Raw genomic sequence first — 21,066 nt, forward strand, 5'->3', positions numbered from 1 at the left:
TCCATCTATTCATTTAAATCTCAGTTAAAAACTCGCCTGTTTGACTGAGTGTTTTCAGTTAGTTAGTGCACTCCCCCATGTTTTACCCTCATGTTACTTATCTTCTACTAATGTCCCACTGTATAAATACCTTATATTTATGAATACCCTGTAATTTTATCTTCTAAACGAATGTTTTACTTCTTATTTTGTCTGTACCTTTGGTTTTAAATGTGCTATAGAAATAAAGTTGTATTGTATGTAACCAAGAGGTTACACAATAACTATTTGGGGCATGAAACGGGAAACAGACTCTCTCGTTTGTGGACGTTTGACCTGCAGCCTTGGTTTGTGAACGTGTTGCACAAATGTCTTGATGCATCCTCAATCATGCAGGTGAGTAATCACACGACGTGAAGCCTGAAGTCAGGCCGACCTGCTCCGTGTGCTCGAGCAGCCGCTAGGACGCGCTGCAGCTCTCTGATTACTGTGCTGCAGTAAACTTCATAGCAGCTCCAGTACGAGCCTACAGGTGGCGTCGCTCATCCCTGTGTCCACATACATCCATGTATAATCCCAGTAAATGGTAAACAGACTTACCCCTAACCCTAATCCTGACACTGGGACATGCAGACCTTGTGGTCGGCGCTCTAACTTCACCACAGCTCATCTCAAAACAGAATTTTCCAGACTGAGATTTGAAGACAGTTTTCCTAAATGTGGATTTGAGCTTAAATATGACCATTACCTGGATCGTGGATGGATGGATGACACCGTCTTTGTGTCTCAGGTGGGCTTCAGGAAGGGTGGTGTGGACATCCTGGGGAGGAGGACTCAGCTGGAGGTCCTGCTCTCAGTCCTGCTGCTGGCCGCCCTCCTGGCTCTACTGGCCTGCCTGGTGGTCCTGGGACTCGGCTTCAGCTCAGGTGATGTATCCCTCCTTCACTCCTCTACCTCCTTTTTCCTTGCCTCCTTTCCTTCCCCCTTTCGGTGACCGTCTTGCTTCCTTGGCGTTGGCTTCTGTTGCTGCTCCTCCTTAACCTTCACACCTTTGCCTTTCCATCTCTGTGTCCTCCTTTCCTTCCTGATGCCCTTCTGTCCACCTCAGCCTTTCCTTTATTCCTGTCTCCGCCTTTCCTCTCGTTCCCTCCTCCCCCACGTTATGGATCGTTCCCACGCCTCCTCCTTTCTTTTGTTTCTTTGTCTCCATCTCTTTTTCCATTCTCCTTCCTTTCTGTATATTTATCTTTTCTGCCTCCATGATAACCTTCATGACGTCCTCCTGACTGTCCCTACGACGTCCCCCCCCGCGCTGCCTCCTCACCATCTCTCATAATTACAACTCTTTTCTTTGACCTTGAGTTTTTTTCTCACCCATGATGCTCTGCAGACAGTGGGCGTGGCCTGTGCCTGTCGGAGGCCTGTGTCACTGTGGCCAGTCAGATCGTGGAGGCGATGGACCGCAGCGCCGACCCCTGCCAGGACTTCTACCAGTTTGCCTGCGGAGGCTGGATGAGGAAGAACCCGCTGCCTGACGGGCGCTCGCGCTGGTCCACCTTCAACAGCATCTGGGAGCAGAACCAGGCGCTGCTCAAACACCTGCTGGGTACGGCGGCGGGCGGCGAGATAATGGTCTCGCTGCTGGCTTCACCCTGTTAATACTGTGAAACGTTACTGTTGCTGCGTAAGGCGAGCGCGCGGACGGCTTTCTAAACTCGGACTTTTTAGTTTACAAAGTTTGTTTTCATTCTTTAGAGAACGGGACGTTTAACGGCAGCAGCGAAGCAGAGAGGAAGACTCAGTCCTACTACCTGTCCTGCCTCAACACCCAGAGGATCGAAGAGCTCGGAGCTCAGCCTCTCATAGACCTCATCACCAAGGTACAGCCGGTCACCATGGCAACCGCATCACTCAGGCAAATTTGCTCCAAGTGTTTTAGGTTGGAGACAGAAGTGAGTGAGTTTGGCTTTTGTCCTGCAGAATGAAACGAGACATTATTGTTTTCATCTCTTACTGTAAAATGACTTTTTCTTTTGGACCTTCAGCATCTTTGTGGTTGGTGGAGAAAATCCTTTTTCATTTATACAATACTGAGGATATTTGGTATGTTATCATAACAAATGACCACAACGGTTTAATTTTGTGTTGTGAGTCAAGCTGCTTAATCAAATGATCCCAAAGTAAAGGACATAGAGCGATCGGCAGAGGACAAAGTCGGGAATGGGAACGTTGTTGTTGTTCCATTTATTGCACATTTATCGTTACAATACAACTTTATTTGTATAGCACATTTAAAAGAGCAGTGGTACACCAAAGTGCTTTACAATAAAAACAGGAAAATTAAGACAATAAATAAAAGACTATTAACAAAGTACCACATGTGTCATCAGGTTAAGGGCGCTAATTATACAGCAATAAAAGGGAATATAAGAACAAAGTTACTAAGAACAGATATAGCTGAAAGATAAAGTACATAAATAAGAAATTGAACCAAATATAAAACAGGGACTCTAACTAGATGGAAAAGCTATGTTGAATAAATGAGTTTTTAAACGGGATTTAAAAGATAACACGGAGTCTGACGCACGGATAGCGATAGGAAGGTCGTTCCACAGATGCGATCGTTGTAGCTCAGAAGCTTCCCAAATCAAAACAAAACACAGAAATCTGCACGATTCAACACAAAGTGTGTGAAAAGCAAACATGTTATTCCATCGTGTGTTTTTGGAAACTTAATGAACACTATAAACATGATTGTTGGACCAATCAGCGTGTTCTCGCTCTGCTACGACTTCAAACTTCCTGTTTGATCAGTTACAATAAAATGTATTATTATAAAATAATAGAACTGCAAGTATTACAGTAGTTTCACCTTTATCACAGGACTGTAGCAGCATCTTTGTGTTAAACTTTGTAATATTTGTTTAAAATCTTTAGTTGGTTTTATTCCAGTTTTAAAAAAATCATTTCTTTTAAGCTTTTATTTTGAAGTAATCCTGTGCTTCCTTCCTGTGGGATGTTTCCTAATTGGAGTAAAATGAAACCATTTATATGTAGCAAAATCAATAATAAAGTATCATCAGCGTACAGGGTGAGGATTCAGTCTGTAACACACAGAAGTGATAACGTCAGTTTGATTTACACGCTTTCATTTGTTTTTCCCACCGAGTCCAGCTCAGAGAGGGAGCAGCTGATAGGTGGGTTTCCTTTGCTGCAGGGTCCTCACTTTATCATCTACAGCACGTTGAACTTTGCCATCAATATATTTACAGGAAATGGGATTTTGGATGACGGTGTTCTGTTAGCATCCGTGGATTTCCACGTTTCTGGTTTGTTGTTCCAGTAAACATGTGAACTGTGTGCAGATTGGAGGCTGGAACATGACGGGCCCCTGGGACAAAGACAACTTCATGGATGTTCTGAAGGTGGTCTCCGGTCCGTACCGAGGTCAGCCGTTCTTCAGCGTCGGAGTCAGCGCCGATCCCAAAAACTCCAACAGCAACGTCATTCAGGTGAAGCAGAAACACCTGGTGACACGTTCAGCGACGACCCACTGAATGAACGTCTGTCTCAGTAAAATGTTTCCTCTTTAACTTAAACTATTTAATGCTAGAATATTTATGCTTCTGCAGATGTTTGCTTCTTGTATTTGTCTGCGACAGCAGAAAGAGAAGCTTTCAAATGACTTCTGTGCTGCGAGTCACCGTGTCGATCTCTTCTGCAGGTGGACCAATCGGGGCTCTTTCTGCCATCCAGGGACTATTACCTTAACAAGACAGCCAATGAGAAGGTAAGAATACCTGGAGCGGTGTACCTCTTCCAGTGACATGTTGACTTTATTGAAGCTTAAATAGAATAACTTCTTCCAGGTGTTGGTGGCGTACCTGGACTACATGGTGGAGCTGGGGATGCTGCTGGGGGGCGAGAGGGGCTCCACTCAGGCTCAGATGCAGCAGATCATGGACTTTGAGACAGGGCTTGCCAACATCACTGTCCCACAGGACCAGCGGCGAGACGAAGAGAAGATCTACCACAAGGTCACCATCGCGGAGCTGCAGGTGAGGCTGGCGTCCTGATTGGTTTCTGTGTCTGGTTACATCACGGCCCTGTTACTGAAGGAACCTGGTGATGTTTGGCAAACATCTGAAAGACGTGAGGGTTCAGAGCCTCTCCTCCCACATAGGTTGTTTCCTCTGAGGTTGGACAGGAAGTGAATCTTTACCTGTGTCCATCTGGCTCGTCACGTTTCTGTGTCGTCGTTTGAGTCGCGAGGTCTACGTAGAGTCGCAGATGTGAACGGAGGCTTCGGTTCTTCACTTTGTGTTTGATTGGCTGTCATGTTGTGAAACGGCGTCACATGTGCAGAATTCACTGTCAGCAAAATGTTTGCTGGAAATATTCAAAAAGTCACCGACAGGTTGCTTCAGAGACGCGTCGAGCAGACGCAACCTGACTAACAGAATCAACATGAAAGCAGTTGGACAAAAGGTCAGAGGTCACGGCTGTCAGGGGTGATGGAGACAAACGGACGGCCGATGTTCATCGGTCTTTATCAGCGTGACGCTTGTGTGCGTCCTCTTTCCTGCTGCTAACTGGGTTTGGGTTCATTTCCTGAGGTCAGATCTGATCTCAGGTCAGATTACAGCGTTTGTTCTGCAGCGCTCAGACCGTGCGTTTGTGTTTTCTCCTCGCGTTCCTCTGACGCGCCCTCCTGCCATCTTCGCGGTGGCCACAGTAATACAGCAGATGTGTTTCATTGTCGGCGCTGTGGCTCTGATGTCGTGGCGGCGCAGCCTCTCTGCTGCAGCTCTCTGTCCTCCAGGGCTGCAGATGCTTCGGGGGTCCCCATGGCGACCGTTGCCATGAGTCGTTGCTATGTGACTGCACCTCTGAGAGAGGGAGGGAGGTTAGATAACAGGTTATTATATAAACATGGTTGATGTGAAGATAGACCTCAGCAGTCTGGACTCTTCCTCCTCTTCGTCTCTTTTCTGTTTTTTACCACATTCATTTTAATTCTTTCATTTATTGTTTCAGATGCTTTGATTTTGCTTGTTGAAGCATCTAAATTTATATTTTTGCACATTTTTTAATAGTTCTGTTTCACAGTGTGAAATGAAGTGAAAATGAGAAGCTGATATATTTCCTGCAGAACGAAAGAACAAACTCTGCAGGCTGTACAGTACTGTGCAAAAGTCTTGAGTCAATGTAAATAGGCAGAGTGAAACATGAAATATAGCACATGAGACAAAGTTTGTGCATTTCTAATGAGCTGAAATTGAACGTTTGGTGTGAGCAGCTCTCTGTGACGATCTTCAGTTCTCCAGGTTTCTTCTTTGGATGTTTCTGCCGTCTGTTCCCTGTCAGGATGAGCCCACACTGCTTCAGTGATGCTGAGGTCCGGCTCTGGGCCGGCCCATCCCTGACCCATAGAAATGAAGCTGCAGCCAATCAGAAGCTCTCCTGTATTCGTGATGGCACTTTTCTGAGTTCATAAGTCATTGTTTTTAGCAAAGATCTCCAACACCGACTGACACGCAGCCCAAACCACGACTGAGCCTCCTCCGTGTTTCACAGACTCTGTGCACTCAGTGAGTGTGCACAGGCCTGGCTGCTGCGTGTAGGTAACACAGGAAGGAAGGTGAAACTGCTGATTTGTGATCTGTTATGTCAGAGATGCAGCCGTGTTCCACCTATGCATTGCAGTATTGTGGGGGTCTAGAGGCCCACTGCTCTGCTGTAGCAGGGTGAAAGGCGGGGCAACCTGGCCCCGTCCTCAGCCCGTCGCACAGTAACGCAGACGCAGAAACCCGTTGGTGTCCACGCCTACGGCCAGTGCGGGAATGTCACGTAGCCTCACACAGGACGGACAAACCCAATGACCTCAGCCGGCTGGTGGATTCAGACCCTGGACCTGTTGCTGTGAGGACCGCTGCTGCGCTGTACACAACCCTGTGGTGAAGTCCTGTTGTTTAGGGCCCTCTGCTGTGGAAACTTTACGTGGGCTTTGCTGATCGGAGAGCAAAACGTGTCAAAGCTGTGAGCTGCTGCTTTCTGTGCCATTGTCTTAAAAAAGCCTCCGCTCATTCGCTGTGGTGTGTTTCCTCCCCGCAGAGTCTCCACACTTCAGCTTTTGACTTTCTGACTGTTTGAAGCTGAAGCAAAGCAGACAGCAGGGATTAGCTTTCCATCTCTGCATCTCCCCCCCGGGTGGTGCAGTCTGCTCCCACACTGAGGATTACTGCTGACAGGCAGGCAGCCCTGTTAAAAGCCCCACTGCTCTTTCTCACAGACAAACAGGAGCTGCTAAGTTTGAGATGCGCATGAAGTCAGAGCCACTTTTGTGGAACGTAACTCCAAATTATTTGCCTGTTTTTCATAGTGCAAATTTAAAATATTCGCTAATTATTTTGATTTTATTTTTGCGACGGAGTAGTAAGTTGTAAATCGAAATGGTATTGTTTGGGGTGTTTGGGGTGGTAGCTTGGGTTATACCTGGTCTCTAACCCCGGCAAACACAGAGGGCTCGAGTGTAAGGCCTTTATATGCAGAGCAAACTGACAGTGTATCTACACCGTGTGCAAGCAAATGCACACGTGTACATACATGTGAATGCAGATGTGCCAGCTGGTCTGCAGTGTCAGACTCTTTAAACACTCTGATGTCTCTGCTCGCTCTTCGTGGTTATGTTTTTTTTATTCTTTCTGGACGTTAGCGTCTCCTTTGGGATTCTCTGTTTTACTTCCCTCCTTTGTTCTTTTCCCAACACTGTTATCCTCCTGACTGGCTTCACCTGCGTCTCCTTCTTCAGATGCTCCTCTGTCTCATTTTCCCCGCTGATTGGTTCATTGCTGGGGTCAGTTTTATTGTGATGTGTCCCGATGTCTCTGCCTTTCCAGCTGCTGGCTCCAGCCATCGACTGGTTGGACTACCTGTCGTCCTCTCTGTCTCCTCTGGAGCTAAACGACACCGAACCTGTCGTCCTGTATGCCAAAGAGTACCTGCAGCAGGTGTCGGAGCTCATCAACAAGACAGACCGCAGGTCAGCCGCTATCCACTGCCCCACCCCCACAGAGGTAACACGCAGGTCTTATTGACATGAATTGTCAGACTGTGCTGCTCTCATGAATGAAGTGCAGGTTTGAGCAGCTCCGTGACTCTCACTCAGAGTGAGACTCACATCACAGACACAATTAATCATTAACCAGCCAAATTTTTTTGTCAGGTAAATGCATTAAAAACCTTCTCCGTCTAAAGCTTAAATAGGTGAACAACAAAACAGTAGTTAAGTTGTGTGAAGTATTTCCACGCTGTGAAGCCGGACATTTGAGCACAGGTGTCTGTGGGGACTGACTCACTGCTGCAGCCTGAGAAGTGAGAGGGTTAACTTTAGAAATATGCACAGATAAAAAAGCCATATCACACACCAGCTAAAGATACGGAGCTTAATAACTGTGAAACAGAAACTAGGATGAGTACGATTTCTAAAGGAATAACTTCTCGAGTTCATTTTTTAAGAATGAATGTCAAAAAATAATCAAACACTTATGTCTGTGTTTACATGCATCTGGTAACACTCCTGTCAGCCCAAACACTATAAGCAGAACAACACTGACTTCTGAAAGTTCTAAATTAAACCTGTACAAACTTCTTATTCACCAACATGTCCCACAGTGACGTAGTCCCTGGCATCCATCCTGCCCTGCTTGCCCTGCCCTGCTTATCCTACCTCTGCTTGCCCTTCCCCTGCTTCCCTGCCCTACCCCTGCTTGCCCTTCCCCTGTTTGCCCTACCCCTGCTTCTCATGTCCTGCTTGCTCTGCTCTGCCCTGCTTGCCCTTTCCTGCCCTGCCCAGCCCTGCTGCCAGCCCTGCTTGCTCTGCCCTGCCCTGCTTGCCCAGCCCTGCTTGCCCTTTCCCTGATTGCCCTACCCCTACTTCTCATGTCCTGCTTGCTCTGCTTGCCCTGCTTGCCCTGCCCTGCCCAGCCCTGCTTGCCCAGCCCTGCTTGCTCTGCCCAGCCCTGCTTGCTCTGCCCTGCCCTGCTTGCCCAGCCCTGCTTGCCCTTTCCCTGATTGCCCTACCCCTGCTTCTCATGTCCTGCTTGCTCTGCTCTGCCCTGCTTGCCCTGCCCTGCCCAGCCCTGCTTGCCCAGCCCTGCTTGCCCTTTCCCTGATTGCCCTACCCTGCTTCTCATGTCCTGCTTGCTCTGCTCTGCCCTGCTTGCCTGCCCTGCCCAGCCCTGCTTGCCCTGCCCTGCTTGCTCTGCCCTGCCCTGCTTGCCCAGCCCTGCTTGCCCTTTCCCTGATTGCCCTACCCCTGCTTCTCATGCCCTGCTTGCTCTGCTCTGCCCTGCTTGCCCTGCCCTGCCCTGCTTGCTCTGCTCTGCCCTGCTTGCCCAGCCCTGATTGCCCTTTCCCTGATTGCCCTGCTTATTAAATCTGCCTGGTTGGTGTGTAATGAGAAGTGTGTGTGTCTCCAGTCTGCTGAACAACTACATGATGTGGACATTGGTTCAGAAGAGTGTCGCCAGTCTGGACCAACGCTTTGAGAATGCTCAGGACAAACTGCTGGAGAGTCTTTATGGGACCAAGAAGGTACAGAAGCTTCAAATACTACTGCCACTGCTGCTGATACACACATTAGTGTTACTACTGCTGCAACTGGTAATCCTGCTAATGGACCAATGTGTGTTTGGATTATTGTGTTTCTGACTGAGACTAACGCTTTCTTTTTCAACTCCTTAAACTGATGGTGCATTCAGCTGGTGTCAGAATAACTGGAGTTGTAAGTTATAATATGGTGTTTGGGTTCCAACCAGTCGGTGCCCTTCAAGTAGAGTGACCTCAGTTAGCTAGAATATTGTTTATTTCAAGGAATGCTTAAAACAACCTGGAAACAGCGATCAGTGTGTTGTTTAAACATTCTGACGATAAAATACTGTGCATCGTGTTTAAAATTTATGTTGTTTTAATGTTACAACTTAGACACACACGAACACAATAAACTCAGAGCTGGTCTGATCATTAATAAGGTCATGTCTGAAACCATTCACTCGTCCTGTGGGTTACAGTTTTGTTTGTTTTTTTTACAGTTTTTTTATTCACTGTTTTTTACTGGAAAGTACTTGGTCAGCCATGTTGTTTTTAAAGTACTCAATAAATAAAGTTGGATTGAATTGGTTAGCTCACGCTTAGTTTCATGTGTTATGCCAAGGAAGGAAGTGATACCTTAGTTGGAGCCAACTGGTTCAATCATTCAGGACTGGTTTCAACAAGCAGCTGCTTCTTTATGCTAATACCAATCTGTAGCAGGTTAACTGTTTCTAACTGGTTGTGGACTCACCTGCTCTGGTCTAACTGGGCCTAGGAGTTTGTAACTGCATGTGTTTTGTCGTAGTCCTGTACACCGCGCTGGCAGACCTGCATTGGGAACACTGACGACACCCTGGGCTTTGCCCTGGGAGCGCTGTTCGTCAAGGCAACTTTTGACAAACAAAGCAAAGAGATTGTGAGTCACTGAGCCGACCCTGCCTTCGGAAAATTCGTCATGAGGTCTGATTGAGGTCTGGTTAGTTTGAGCTCACTCGCTCATCTCTTACAGGCTGAAAAGATGATCAACGCCATCCGGTCAGCGTTCAAAGAAGCGCTAGACCAACTCAGCTGGATGGACGACCAGACGAGACAGGCTGCAAAGGACAAGGTCCACACAGACACACAAACACAGCGCATATGCAACTTAAAGTTTGTACCCTTGGGGTTTTGAAATATAGGAGAAAGAAAATGTTGGTGGTGGTTAGGTTTACAGACAGGTTAGGCTACCTTAGTTGAGCTTAAAGTGCCCGATATCCCATAATATAACAGCTTCACTGTAAATAATATCAACAGCACCAGGAAAAGAGCAGAAAAAGGCTGAAAACTAGGAAAAGGGTTAAAGACCGATTTGTCTGTGTGCTCCTCGTTAGGCAGATGCAATCTATGACATGATCGGCTTCCCAGAATTCATCCTGGACTCCAAGGAGTTGGACGATGTTTATGACGGGGTGAGTGAACACTGCTAAACATCGCTCGGCCCTCTGCAAACCAACCCAAGTAAGTGATGGTGGCTATCCCGCCCTGGCTCCCAGAGAGCCAATCAACAGCCAGACCAGGAAACACGAGACGTCACAGGGCTTTGAAGTGGCAGCACCAAGAAGTGCTCCAAGAAAGACGACTGGTGGTAATCAGTCGTCTGCACAGCACACACTGAGGGTTGAAACACCGTGAAAGCCGTCCTAAATCCGATTTAGGACATTTGCAAATAAATGTTTCCTGCAGACTCTGAATGTCAGACTCTAGATTCACGTTTGGGTGGTGCTGTGCTGCCCCCTGCTGTTCAACTTAATGTATTCTAACAGCTTGGGTCTGTGTGTTTCAGTATGAAGTGTCAGACGACAGCTTCTTCCAGAACATGTTGAACTTCTACAACTTCTCCGCTCGAGTGATGGCCGACCAGCTGAGGAAGACTCCCAACAAAGACCAGTAATGCACACGTGCATCAGTGCACACAGAGGTCACTAATACACGCCGACATCAGGAGGCGCAGCTACACAAATATACAGGCGCACACGTCCTCGGGGGTCGTACTCACAGTGTAACCATCAGTTTACATTATTTATATTATTTATTTTTTATATTATTTTACCAATTTAAACCTACACATCAAAGACTTTTAGTTAACAAAATGACAGGACAAGAGCTCGCATTAAAAACAGGCTGATGGAGGATTTTCACTATTTTATTTATGAGGTCAGAGGTAACTGTGCGCTCAGTCTGTGGAGCTGATTATGAGACTTAAGTCACAGTTTAGTTTCTCATGTGCACGTTTGGGAAAATGAATTGGCCGGCCCCGGTAAAGGTCAGAGGTCAGGTCTCAGAGAGAGCACACCTGTGGTTTAAACCTGACTTATTTGTAATGTGAGGTTTCATTTCTCCCGTCGGACTCTCGTATGAATGGTGTTACAGAAGCGCTGAAGATAAACAGGGATGAGGTTTCCCGGTCAGGGACAGTTCTCCAGGTGACACCGAGCTGACTGGTAGTTAAACCGCGGCTGTAGGCGGGCTGTGTAAAATACCAGCTTATTCAGTATATTTGTATCATCTGCGTTTGGTACAATTCGTCGTTGATGACGAGATATCCCAGGACCAAACAGGATCGATGTACATGACATGGCTCCTGTTGGCGCTGATTTTGCAAAGGGGAGAAGTTATCTTTGTAGTTTAGCACAGAGCTAATCCTGTCATCAGATGGACTGATCATAAGGCCCACACTGTCGTAGTGGTTTTTATAGATCTACCAGCAGATTAGCTGGTGTTTGTGCTAGAAGAGCAGCTCTGGTTCACATCACAGCTGGTCAGTAACTCGTCTTTGCTGACACTTTGCGAATACGATCCCTGAACATTTATACGGTATGGCTGGACCGCAGATTAACTCCTCTCCTCCCCTTCCTTTCTCTCTTCCTCTCCTCCTCCTCCCAATCCTTCCCTTGTTTCCTGTCCTCCTCCAGATGGAGTATGACTCCTCCTACAGTTAATGCCTACTACATGCCCACTAAGAACGGCATCGTCTTCCCTGCTGGGATCCTGCAAGCTCCCTTCTACGCCCACGACCACCCCAAGTCTGTTTACCTCAGTATCTACCTGTCCATGCGTCTGCCTGTCTGTCTTTACACTTTCACACTCTTCAGGATGCTGTTTGCTCTTGTTGTTGTTGTAATGAGCTCTGCTGACTGTAGGGGGCGCTGGCAGGACTTTAGACTTTTAGTTTGTGGGTGTGGCTTAAATCATTACTGAATTTGGGCATAAAGTTCTGATTAAGTGCTGATCCGGTCATCCGCACCATGTATGTGTGTGTACCGTAAATATATAAAAATACTAATTATAAACTTTATAAAACGTGTTTTTAAGAACTTCCAGACGAATCGCAGCTGCTTCTGGACTCGGTGTGTGGGTAAACGTTTTCACTGCTGTGTGTTTGTGTTTTCAGGGCACTGAACTTTGGTGGAATTGGGGTGGTGATGGGCCACGAGCTCACGCATGCCTTTGATGATCAGGGTGAGTTTCATGAATTTGATTCACTGCACTCAGTGTGGGCGTGACGGTGTGTTATTCTGAATTGGGATGATTATTAACGGACGGCTACAGACCTGGCGGCCGACTGTCGTTCCTGTGTGTGCAGCTTTGAAGTCTGATTGAAGTCGGCTGCCCGGGGCGCACATGCAGCTGACATGTTGTGATGTAAATTCAGATTTGTCCACGTGGTCTTAAAAACAGGCAGGCGTCGGGACGGACCCTCACGCTCACCGCTGGGCTCATAGATCTGGGTTAGATTAGATTAGACATTTGAGGTGACTGAGGAACCTGTTTGTGTGCCAGTAATTCCATAATTTACCTCAAAATGAACTAAACAAACCTAATGAGCTGGAACTAAATCATGTTTAGCTTAAAACAGGCTCCAAAAGGAGCGTGAAACATTAAAGAATTGGAGAACCCAGACGGTAATCCTGATTACCTCAGGAAAGTACCAACACAGCTGTGGTCCTTGTGTCCATCAGGTCGTGAGTATGATAAAGAAGGAAACTTGAGGCCGTGGTGGCAGAACTCGTCCGTGGAGGCGTTTCGCCAGCGGACCGAGTGTATGGTGGATCAGTACGGCCGCTACACCGTCAACGGAGAACACATCAACGGAAAACAGACACTCGGAGAAAACATCGCCGACAATGGGGGGCTAAAGGCCGCGTATCACGTGAGTAGGACCACAAACCGCTGCAGCAACAGGTCAACACCTCCACTAACCCGCGTGTTGATGCTTTCCTCCTAAGGCCTATCGGTCATGGATCCAGGGAAACGGAGATGAGAAGAGATCCTGCTGTCAACCTGACAATGACCAGCTTTTCTTCGTTGGATTTGCCCAGGTGAGACGCTGCAGACGAACGAAGCTCAGCTATTTGTTTTGTCAGAGATCTAGACCGCCAAACCTAAATGGGATTAGTTCATTCAAACGCCATCCGTTCCGTTACCGCTGGTGTCCCCCAGGGATCTGTCCTCGAACCTCTATGATAGTCATCTATCCTGTTGCTCAAAGGAAGTAGATGATTGTGAGACATTGATTTAAAAAATGAAAGAAAAGAGATTTGTCTCTTTCAGGTTTCTGTTCTGTTCTTTTAGGTGTGGTGCTCAGTTCGGACACCAGAGAGCGCTCACGAGGGCCTCGTGACCGACCCCACAGTCCTCCCCGATACAGAGTCATCGGCACGCTCGCCAACTCTCCGGACTTCAGCCGCACTTTAACTGCCCCGAAGGGACACCCATGAATACGGGGAAGCGCTGCGAAGTCTGGTAGTCAGACCTGAGAGGACCAGCTCGGGGTGGAGCAGGAACGGGGGGGGGAGGAGTCTGTCAGAGGGTTGAGCGGTTGACGGGGCTAGTAGTTCTTAATTAGAGTTCAGTTCTTTCATGGGGTGGGGGGAGCAGGTGTAGTCTTCAGCTTCAGTTAATCTGTAACTTGGTGACGATCAGACTTACTTCCTTGACGATCAGACGTCACACGGACACGACGGACTGACGAGGAGGAAGAAGCCACGTGGGCGATGATTCCTGCTTTTATCACGTTATTGATTCATAGTGTTGTTAATGGGCTTTGGTTTGTGTGTGTGCGTGCGTTGTGTGTGTGTGTGCGTGTGTGTGTGTGTGTGTGTTTGTGTTGTGTGTGTGTGCGCGCGTGCGTGCATGTGTGTCCGCGTGCATGTGTGTCCGCGTGCGTGTGTGTGTTTGTGTGTGTTTGTGTGTGTGTGTTTGTGTTTGTGTGTGTGTTTGTGTGTGTGTGTTTGTGTGTGTGTGCGCGCATGCGTGTGCGTGCGCGCATGCGTGTGTGCGTGCGTGTGTGTTTGTGTGTGCGTGTGTGTGCGAGTGTGTGCGTGCGTGCATGTGTGTGCGCGTGTGTGTGTATGTGTGTGCGCGTGTGTGTGTGTGCGCGTGTGTGTGTGTGTGTGCGCGTGTGCATGTGTGTGCGCGTGTGTGTGTGTGTGTGTGTGTGTGCGCGTGTGTGTGTGTGTGTGCGTGCGTGCATGTGTGTGCGCGTGTGTGTGTATGTGTGTGCGCGTGTGTGTGTGTGTGCGCGTGTGCGCGCGTTTTGTCCGATGTGTGAAAGAGCTCTATAATTCCACCCCCTATGACATCACTGTGATGACCTCATACAAAGTTGAACTGCTACATAATCAGTCATGGCTGTGTGTGTGTGTGTGATTGGCCACTCAGTTATTCAGGAAGCTGTTGTCTGATTGGCTGGGAGGTTTTAGGGGTGTAGATTAGGATTGAGGAGAGGAACGAGGGTTTCGTGGGTTATTTATGAGGTTTTAAGCATTTAAAACACTTTTTCTCGGATTTATCTCCTCGGTCCGTTTCTCGTGTTTATAATCTGTCAGAAATGTCGAAATTGAATCCACGCTGTAACCACTGTTTTACGCTAAATTAAGACAGACGTGACATATTTTAAAAGGTTTTCCATCATTTTGTAATCTATTACAACCCTTTAATGAGTCTGTCGAGGATTGCCTTAAAGCCAGCGTTATCTTTAGGTAACACAGAGCATAGCTCACCTTCCAGTTTGCACAGTTTAACCGACTCACTACGTTAGCGTTCTGCAACCACTAAGTAACTCACTGTTATCAGGAGACACAGCCTCACCTACAGGTCAAGACCAGTGTCAGTGAATCAAACAGTGAGTAGAGAGGAAACAGCTTAAAACCAAAACCTGATCCTAAAACTGAGTTTGGAATTAAAATTTCAAAATAAAATGCCCTCCAAACACAATCCTGTCTATGGTCTATCTCACAAACATAGATGATTTATTTGCTCATCTTTATCAGGTAAACGGTGAACCTCTGAACATCCACCACGTCACAGCGGTCTGGTTCACACGCAGCTCCACGTCACCAGTTTTCACCCATTTGCCAACAAAACAACTTAAAACAGAAGACGTGGGAAATATACACTGGTGGGTGAAACTGGAGGTGTGGAGTGTGTGGGCCGCTGGTGAAACGGTGGATATTAAGAGCTTAGTGACACAGGAAGTAGTGGAAGTCAATCAAATTTCCCAGTTGTATTTGTTTCTAATGTTTGATAATAACTCAAGTTTGCTGTTTCAAACACTAGTTATAGAAAGAATCATAAATATAAAAGTATAATGAAGCTCACAGGACTGCATTTCAGATACAGTTTGTGCAACTGGTGAAAACACAAAACTGGACACTTTATAATGAAGCTAACACTTGCAGTCACAATGAAACTATAAAATGAAAACATGATCTCCACAATGAGCTACGAAGCTCCACATAGTCCTAATATACTCGTATAGATATCATGCAGTCGTGTTTGTAGCCTTTGGGTTTCTTTATCGGTGCGCGGGGAATGTGATTGGCTGTAAGCTTGCTGATGTAACGGCTTCTCTTGTCACAAACCATTTGCCTGATCTTTGAGTCAGTGAGCAGGAGTCTGTCCTTGGAGCTCTGCATCGGTCTTTCCCACTCTTTCATTTTTTGAAATAATCGGCTGCTCACTGAGCTCGAGGTCTGATGTGGCGTGAAGGTGGCGTGAAGTTCAAAGTGTGACTTTTGGTGTATGAATGGGTTCATCATCAGACCTCGGCAGTAAACAGCTGGACCAGGAGTGGGATTACCTTTAGAAATACTCAGAGTAAACATAAATATGAGACTGTCGAAGTTAAAGATCCAACACACGTTAAACCTTCATTCGTTAAAGAACTGACGACTTGGTACCTCAGACTTCATTACCAACGATTCCTTAAAACATGGCTGAACTTTAGCTCCCGCCCAGTGCAGGTACATGACTCTGACGACAGGTGGCGCTCTCGGCCCGCTCACCTGAACCACAAGCTTAATATTCATGTTAAAGTCAGTGTTGTGATAATAACCATACACTGTGTATTGTCAGTGTTTGTGCACGTGTGGGTGCGCGTGTTTTGGAGTGTGTGCCGGCTTCGCCTCCCCCATGACATGACCGTCCAATCCTACGCAGCTCCCGTGTGTGACGTCTTTTGTTCTGCAGAAGAAGAAGAAGCTGCCTCCGGCAAAAGATATGTCTGGGTGCGTTTGCGTGTTCTTGTATGTCTATTGTTGTAAGGACGATTAAAAACGTTGGTTCTCCACTTTGGGACAGATTTTCTGAGACCCTTTAGCAGGGTTAGGTTATGAGTTGGGGGGGTGCATCGCATCTACAAGGGTCCTTGTGTAGGTAGATGCAATGAAACAATAGACAGACAAGTGTGTGTGTGTCAGGAGTCAGAGCTGTGTAATAATCTGTGTGTACAGTAAACAACAATAGAGCTGAAGTAGAAGAAACTCTGCTCATTTTAAACTCTGTGTCTGTCCTGAAGGGGGCGTCAGTGCTCGTCCAATCACAAGGCTGCGTGTCAGGTGGCTGCTGTGGGGGAAAAAAACACCTGAAGTTTTATCTGCTTTTATTTTATTGCCCGAGAATGTAGAGAAAAAAATGAGAAATGTTTTCTATCAGGCTGCAGAAATATAATAAACACTGAACACAGTCCTGCTCTGTTATTACAAGGAAAGGTGGAGCACGGGTGGGGGTGCATGATCGCTTTGGCTCCACCCAGCATGTGAGTGTTTGAATGTAAGCTTGTTTCTGTAACACGGCTGCTGACGAGGATCAAATCAATCAATTAGAAAATCAATGAGAAAGGGCACTATTGAAAGTTAATGGTGTCCTCACCCTCAGGTTTCAAGCTAACAACGCTCCAGTAATCAGACTTATTTTCCTTTTTTGTGCTGATTTATTGAATAATGACCTCTGACCTTCTCTTTGACCATTGTAAAACTGAAAACACAAAGTATTGTATTAGCTAACTAACATTGCAAACTAGCTTGTTACAAGCTTACTGCAAGCTAACAAGATAAAACTTTCATACTCAATTAAACAAAGTTTTAAACCATTTTTAAACACAACAAGAGACAATTATTATTTAATCATCACTCACACATACGGACAAATCTCATCCGAAGCAACATTTTAAGATCAGCTTGGAACGATAATACTTCAGCATTACGTTCAGCCATCTTGGATTTTCCTCTTCCTCTATTTTTCTTTTCCAAAGTAATCAAAGTAATATTACAAATCAGCCACTAGAGGGGGCTCTAGGGTAGATTACAAAACTGTATTATCCAGCGTAACATATAAAAGGCAGAACAAATATCCTTTATTTATATAAAGTTCTGCCAGGAGAGCAGACTCTGCTCCACACTGGAGCCTCCACTTCTCCATAGAGCGCCCCCTGGAGGACCGAAGGAGGCCCACAGACCACCTCTGCATCCTGCAGGTCAAGCTTCACGCACTAAGGACCATCTCTGGTTACACTTCCCTGCAGTCAGTGTTGAACAGCAGGTACATTAGGGGCCAGTTTCTGTGTAAAAATGTGATTAAAAACCTGAAACACTTTGATGGTTTTGGTCTTTTCATGCTGGCAGTAAGAATCGTTCCAGCCTGACTGATTAACAGAATCTTTGGTAGAAAGAAAGTAAAATCTGAGGTGATGGATGAGCTGAGAAGTTCATCTGGATATGACATGAGCTCCTTCCTCTTCAGCCGGCCCTTCTTCAGCTGCACCAACACCAAAGTTAACCAGCTTGTTGTTCTCCATCTGCCCAGCTTCTGCCCCCTGCTGGCCTGGAGGGACACAGCAGCACACATCAGACTGACTGCATCGCTCCTCTCTCAGGCTTCGTTCTCTGATGCAAACATGTGTTCAGTACCTTACAGTAGAAATACAGGACAACGTTCTCCAACAGCAGGATCAGTGTTAGGACGAGCGCTCTGATGATGAAGCCTGTGGGATCTGGATGATCTGCGGGATCGAACACATTCACAGTCATCACGAGTCAAACAGCTGCCATTAAACACAAACTGCAGAGAAATCTGTGAACACCCCTCCACATGGAGCTGCTTGAATCTCTCTTCACCTTCACTGACTGAATGCTGACTGTGTTTCACAGGTTCATCTGTGTTCTCTGTAAAGACGTCTTTTTCCTGCCTGTCTGATCTGCTGTGTTGGTCCTGCTGAGGCTTTTATTGTGGAGTTTATCTGGACCTGAACCTCTGAGGACAAACCCCTTTAAACCCCTCTGGGAATAACCTGTGACTGGAGCCTGCACAAGTTTGAGTTTCGTGATACTTTTTCATCAATTAAAGACATAAAAAGCTCATTAGTCATGTGGATAAAATACATATATCCCTTCATTTATCGTCTCTTCCAACCATCCATGTAACATCAGGTGTTTCCAATCAGGTCATTGGTATTTAGGGAGTGATGCCTGTGACACTGAGGACCTGCTGTTATCATTGGTGTTGAAGTTGTCTCATCATACTATTATCTACACCAGCGGTCCCCAACCTTTTTTGCGCCACGGACTGGTTTATGCCCGACAATATTTCCACTATACAACAAAATAAAACTAGTACCGGTACCAAAAAAAAGAAGGTTTATTCATAACACACGTGAAAAGACCCAGGAAAACCGAGTTAACGATAAAAACGATAACAAAATAACGCTGAAAACCGATAAAAACCCTGAAAACTATACATTTCACACCTGAACCTCAACTCACGCGGCCCGGTACCAAACGACTCACGGGGGTTGGGGACCGCTGATCTACACAACATTCTCTGGGGTTCGTCTGGTATTACATTATAAAGGTACCAGGATCAATCGGTGTATTTTGTGGAAATCAAGCAGCTGCTTGTTTCTCCAGGATGGAACGTTTGCAGGTTAATCCTGTTTGAGGCAAAAAGCTGTCTCCAAAACCCCCCACCCCTCATTCCTGGATCTGCCAGTAACTCTACAGCTGTTAGTGTCAAAGTGATGCAATCATATTGAGCTTGTACACATTTAACCGGCACAGCAGACGCACCAGGAAAATCCTTTATGGCCCAAGAAAAACTACAAACTACAGTTGTCTGTGAAGGTTCTCAGTCATCCAGGTCATCGTAGTCAAAGGAGCTTGCAAAGAAAAGCGTCTGGACTTCTTTAAGTTGCTTGAAGACGTTTCACCTTCATCCGAGAAGCTTCTTCAGTTCTAAGGTCAAATGGTGGAGAGTCCCAGATTTAAACCTAGTGGGAGTTTCAGGTGAGCTCATTGTGAAACCTGGTCCCACCTTATCATGCAAATTCCTGAGGTCAGATGGCCCAGGATGTGAGTGGGCGTTAAGGCGTCTGGGAGGGATCTCAAAACTGGATTATAGATGGCAGAGAGTTGGTGTCGTAAACCACCGCCTCTGTTCAAAGATGGTCGCTCACAGTGGACATAGATGCTTCTTTCAATCCTCTTTCAAACCATCTGTCCTCTCTGTCCAAAATGTGAACATTGGCATCCTTGAAAGAGTGACCTTTGACCTTAAGATGCAGATGGACAGCTGAGTCTTGTCCTGTGGACGTCTCCACCATTTGACCTTAGAACTGAAGAAGTTCTCGGATGAGAGGTGAAACGTCTTCAAGTAACTTAAAGAAGTCCAGACGCTTTTCTTTGCAAGCTCCTTTACTACAAACTACAGTTGGTCGGTCAACATCCAATCAAAGGGAAATAATTTGCTTTAGACAAATCAAAGATTAAATGTTTGGCTACAGTAACTGTAGAGACATTTAGAACAAACCAATGGCAGATGTTAAAAAACAAACCATCAAACAGGCAGAACTATGCTGGTGTGTTGTTGCGTCACAGCATCAGAGATGGAGAGACTTCAGCCACTGATTCCACTCTGAACTGCAACGTAATGATGACACATCTGTCTTAAAACTGAATAAGGACTAGATGAGTCGATGGGATAATGATCCAACGCCCAGTTCAGCTGAATCCTGCTGGAGTGTTGTGTGACGAAGCAGGTGGCACACGCAGGAAACCACCCAGAAACTACATGCTGGCTTAAACAGCAGTCCAGATATTAACAGGATCTGGGAGGACTGATGTTTTGATTTGAAATAGTTTTCAGAGAACCGGCATTACTGTGGTAACCATTGATACTCTGCTCGTCACTGTTTCTTGCTGCAAACTTTTCAAAGTTAGATTTTACAGAAAACGTGTGCATCTCTGCTTCAGCTCACCTGAGACCGTCACAGACAGCCGGCGGCTCTCAGAGGAGAAGTTGTGAGAAAAAACATAACACGATAAAAGCAGCTGTAGTTTCCTTGGTGGGGCGGGCTCTGTGACAGGAAACAGGAAGTGGGCAGAGTGATTGACAGCTGGCTGGGTGTAGTTGTATGCTGTGTTGGAGGAAGTGAAGGTGAGCTGGAAGGAGCCTCCTGGGAACTGCGGCTGGATGGAGCAGCTGATGGTCAAGCTAGAGCCCCTGGACACCCGAAGCCCCTGCTGCTGTGCCTCGGAGACCCCGTCCTTGGAGGCGGGGGACAATAATGCTCGGCTGAGCCAGCAAGGTCTGTAAATGAACAGAGACCATGACAGGTGAGGTGATCATCAGAGGCCTTATGGCAAACAAAACAGCCTCTGAACAGGAGCAGCAGATACTGGATCCACCTTCAGGACACAAACCCAGCTTCCTCCAGATGTTTGAACATCAGCAGTTTATGGAAAGACTGAAGTTTGCAAAAAGTTAAGTCCTTTCTTTGTCACAGATCGTGACTGTGAAGAGAAATGAAACAGCCCCTTAAATATTCTGAGGGGTAACTCATAAGTAATGATTAGGAGCTTTTAGATCTTTTAAAACATTTTCATGTTCTCATGAGAACATTTCTCATTGCTGAAGCGATTTTTTGTAGCTAAATCTGTCTGGTCTACGCTGCTGTAAGCTTTTGCTTGGTTAACTGCATGCAGACGACTGCTGAGTGTGACAGAAAGAGCAGCAGCAGTAAAACGAGTTAATGGGATCATTAAAGGTTTGTTTATTTGTAAGTACTAACGTCAGGTACTGTTAGCTAGGTTAAGTAGGTCATATGCCAGCAAATTTCAACCTGAGTATTGTTCTTTTGCGTCATAGACTCTAGTGTTCAAATGTACAACTTCATAGAGTTTG

At 46.4% G+C, this 21,066-nt stretch overlaps 1 protein-coding gene and 1 pseudogene across 2 annotated transcripts in view; one reads left to right on the forward strand and one right to left on the reverse strand.

The window, feature by feature from the left end:
* The window catches only part of ece2b (endothelin converting enzyme 2b), a 32,535-nt gene extending 19,116 nt beyond the window's left edge, over window positions 1-13,419 (forward strand). The window contains 19 exon segments of the mRNA XM_085131358.1: window positions 770-905; window positions 1,370-1,585; window positions 1,735-1,859; window positions 3,345-3,491; window positions 3,704-3,769; window positions 3,849-4,037; window positions 6,879-7,021; window positions 8,460-8,574; window positions 9,377-9,487; window positions 9,581-9,679; window positions 9,942-10,019; window positions 10,394-10,497; window positions 11,523-11,633; window positions 12,002-12,069; window positions 12,570-12,760; window positions 12,837-12,929; window positions 13,183-13,231; window positions 13,234-13,290; window positions 13,293-13,419. Of these exon segments, the coding sequence (XP_084987484.1) occupies window positions 770-905; window positions 1,370-1,585; window positions 1,735-1,859; window positions 3,345-3,491; window positions 3,704-3,769; window positions 3,849-4,037; window positions 6,879-7,021; window positions 8,460-8,574; window positions 9,377-9,487; window positions 9,581-9,679; window positions 9,942-10,019; window positions 10,394-10,497; window positions 11,523-11,633; window positions 12,002-12,069; window positions 12,570-12,760; window positions 12,837-12,929; window positions 13,183-13,231; window positions 13,234-13,290; window positions 13,293-13,357 (2,163 nt within the window). The 3' untranslated portion in view covers window positions 13,358-13,419.
* A 707-nt stretch (window positions 13,420-14,126) lies between these two features.
* Window positions 14,127-20,507, reverse strand: LOC146502919 (uncharacterized; annotated as a pseudogene). Its single transcript, XR_014868771.1, has 3 exons — window positions 20,141-20,507; window positions 17,799-17,890; window positions 14,127-17,712 (listed from the first exon to the last, which is right to left on the reverse strand). The product of XR_014868771.1 is annotated as an uncharacterized LOC146502919 (transcript).
* Window positions 20,508-21,066: the final 559 nt, after the last annotated feature.

Source organism: Neolamprologus multifasciatus, chromosome 14 (genome assembly GCF_963576455.1).
Source record: "Neolamprologus multifasciatus chromosome 14, fNeoMul1.2, whole genome shotgun sequence".
Taxonomy (NCBI): domain Eukaryota; kingdom Metazoa; phylum Chordata; class Actinopteri; order Cichliformes; family Cichlidae; genus Neolamprologus; species Neolamprologus multifasciatus.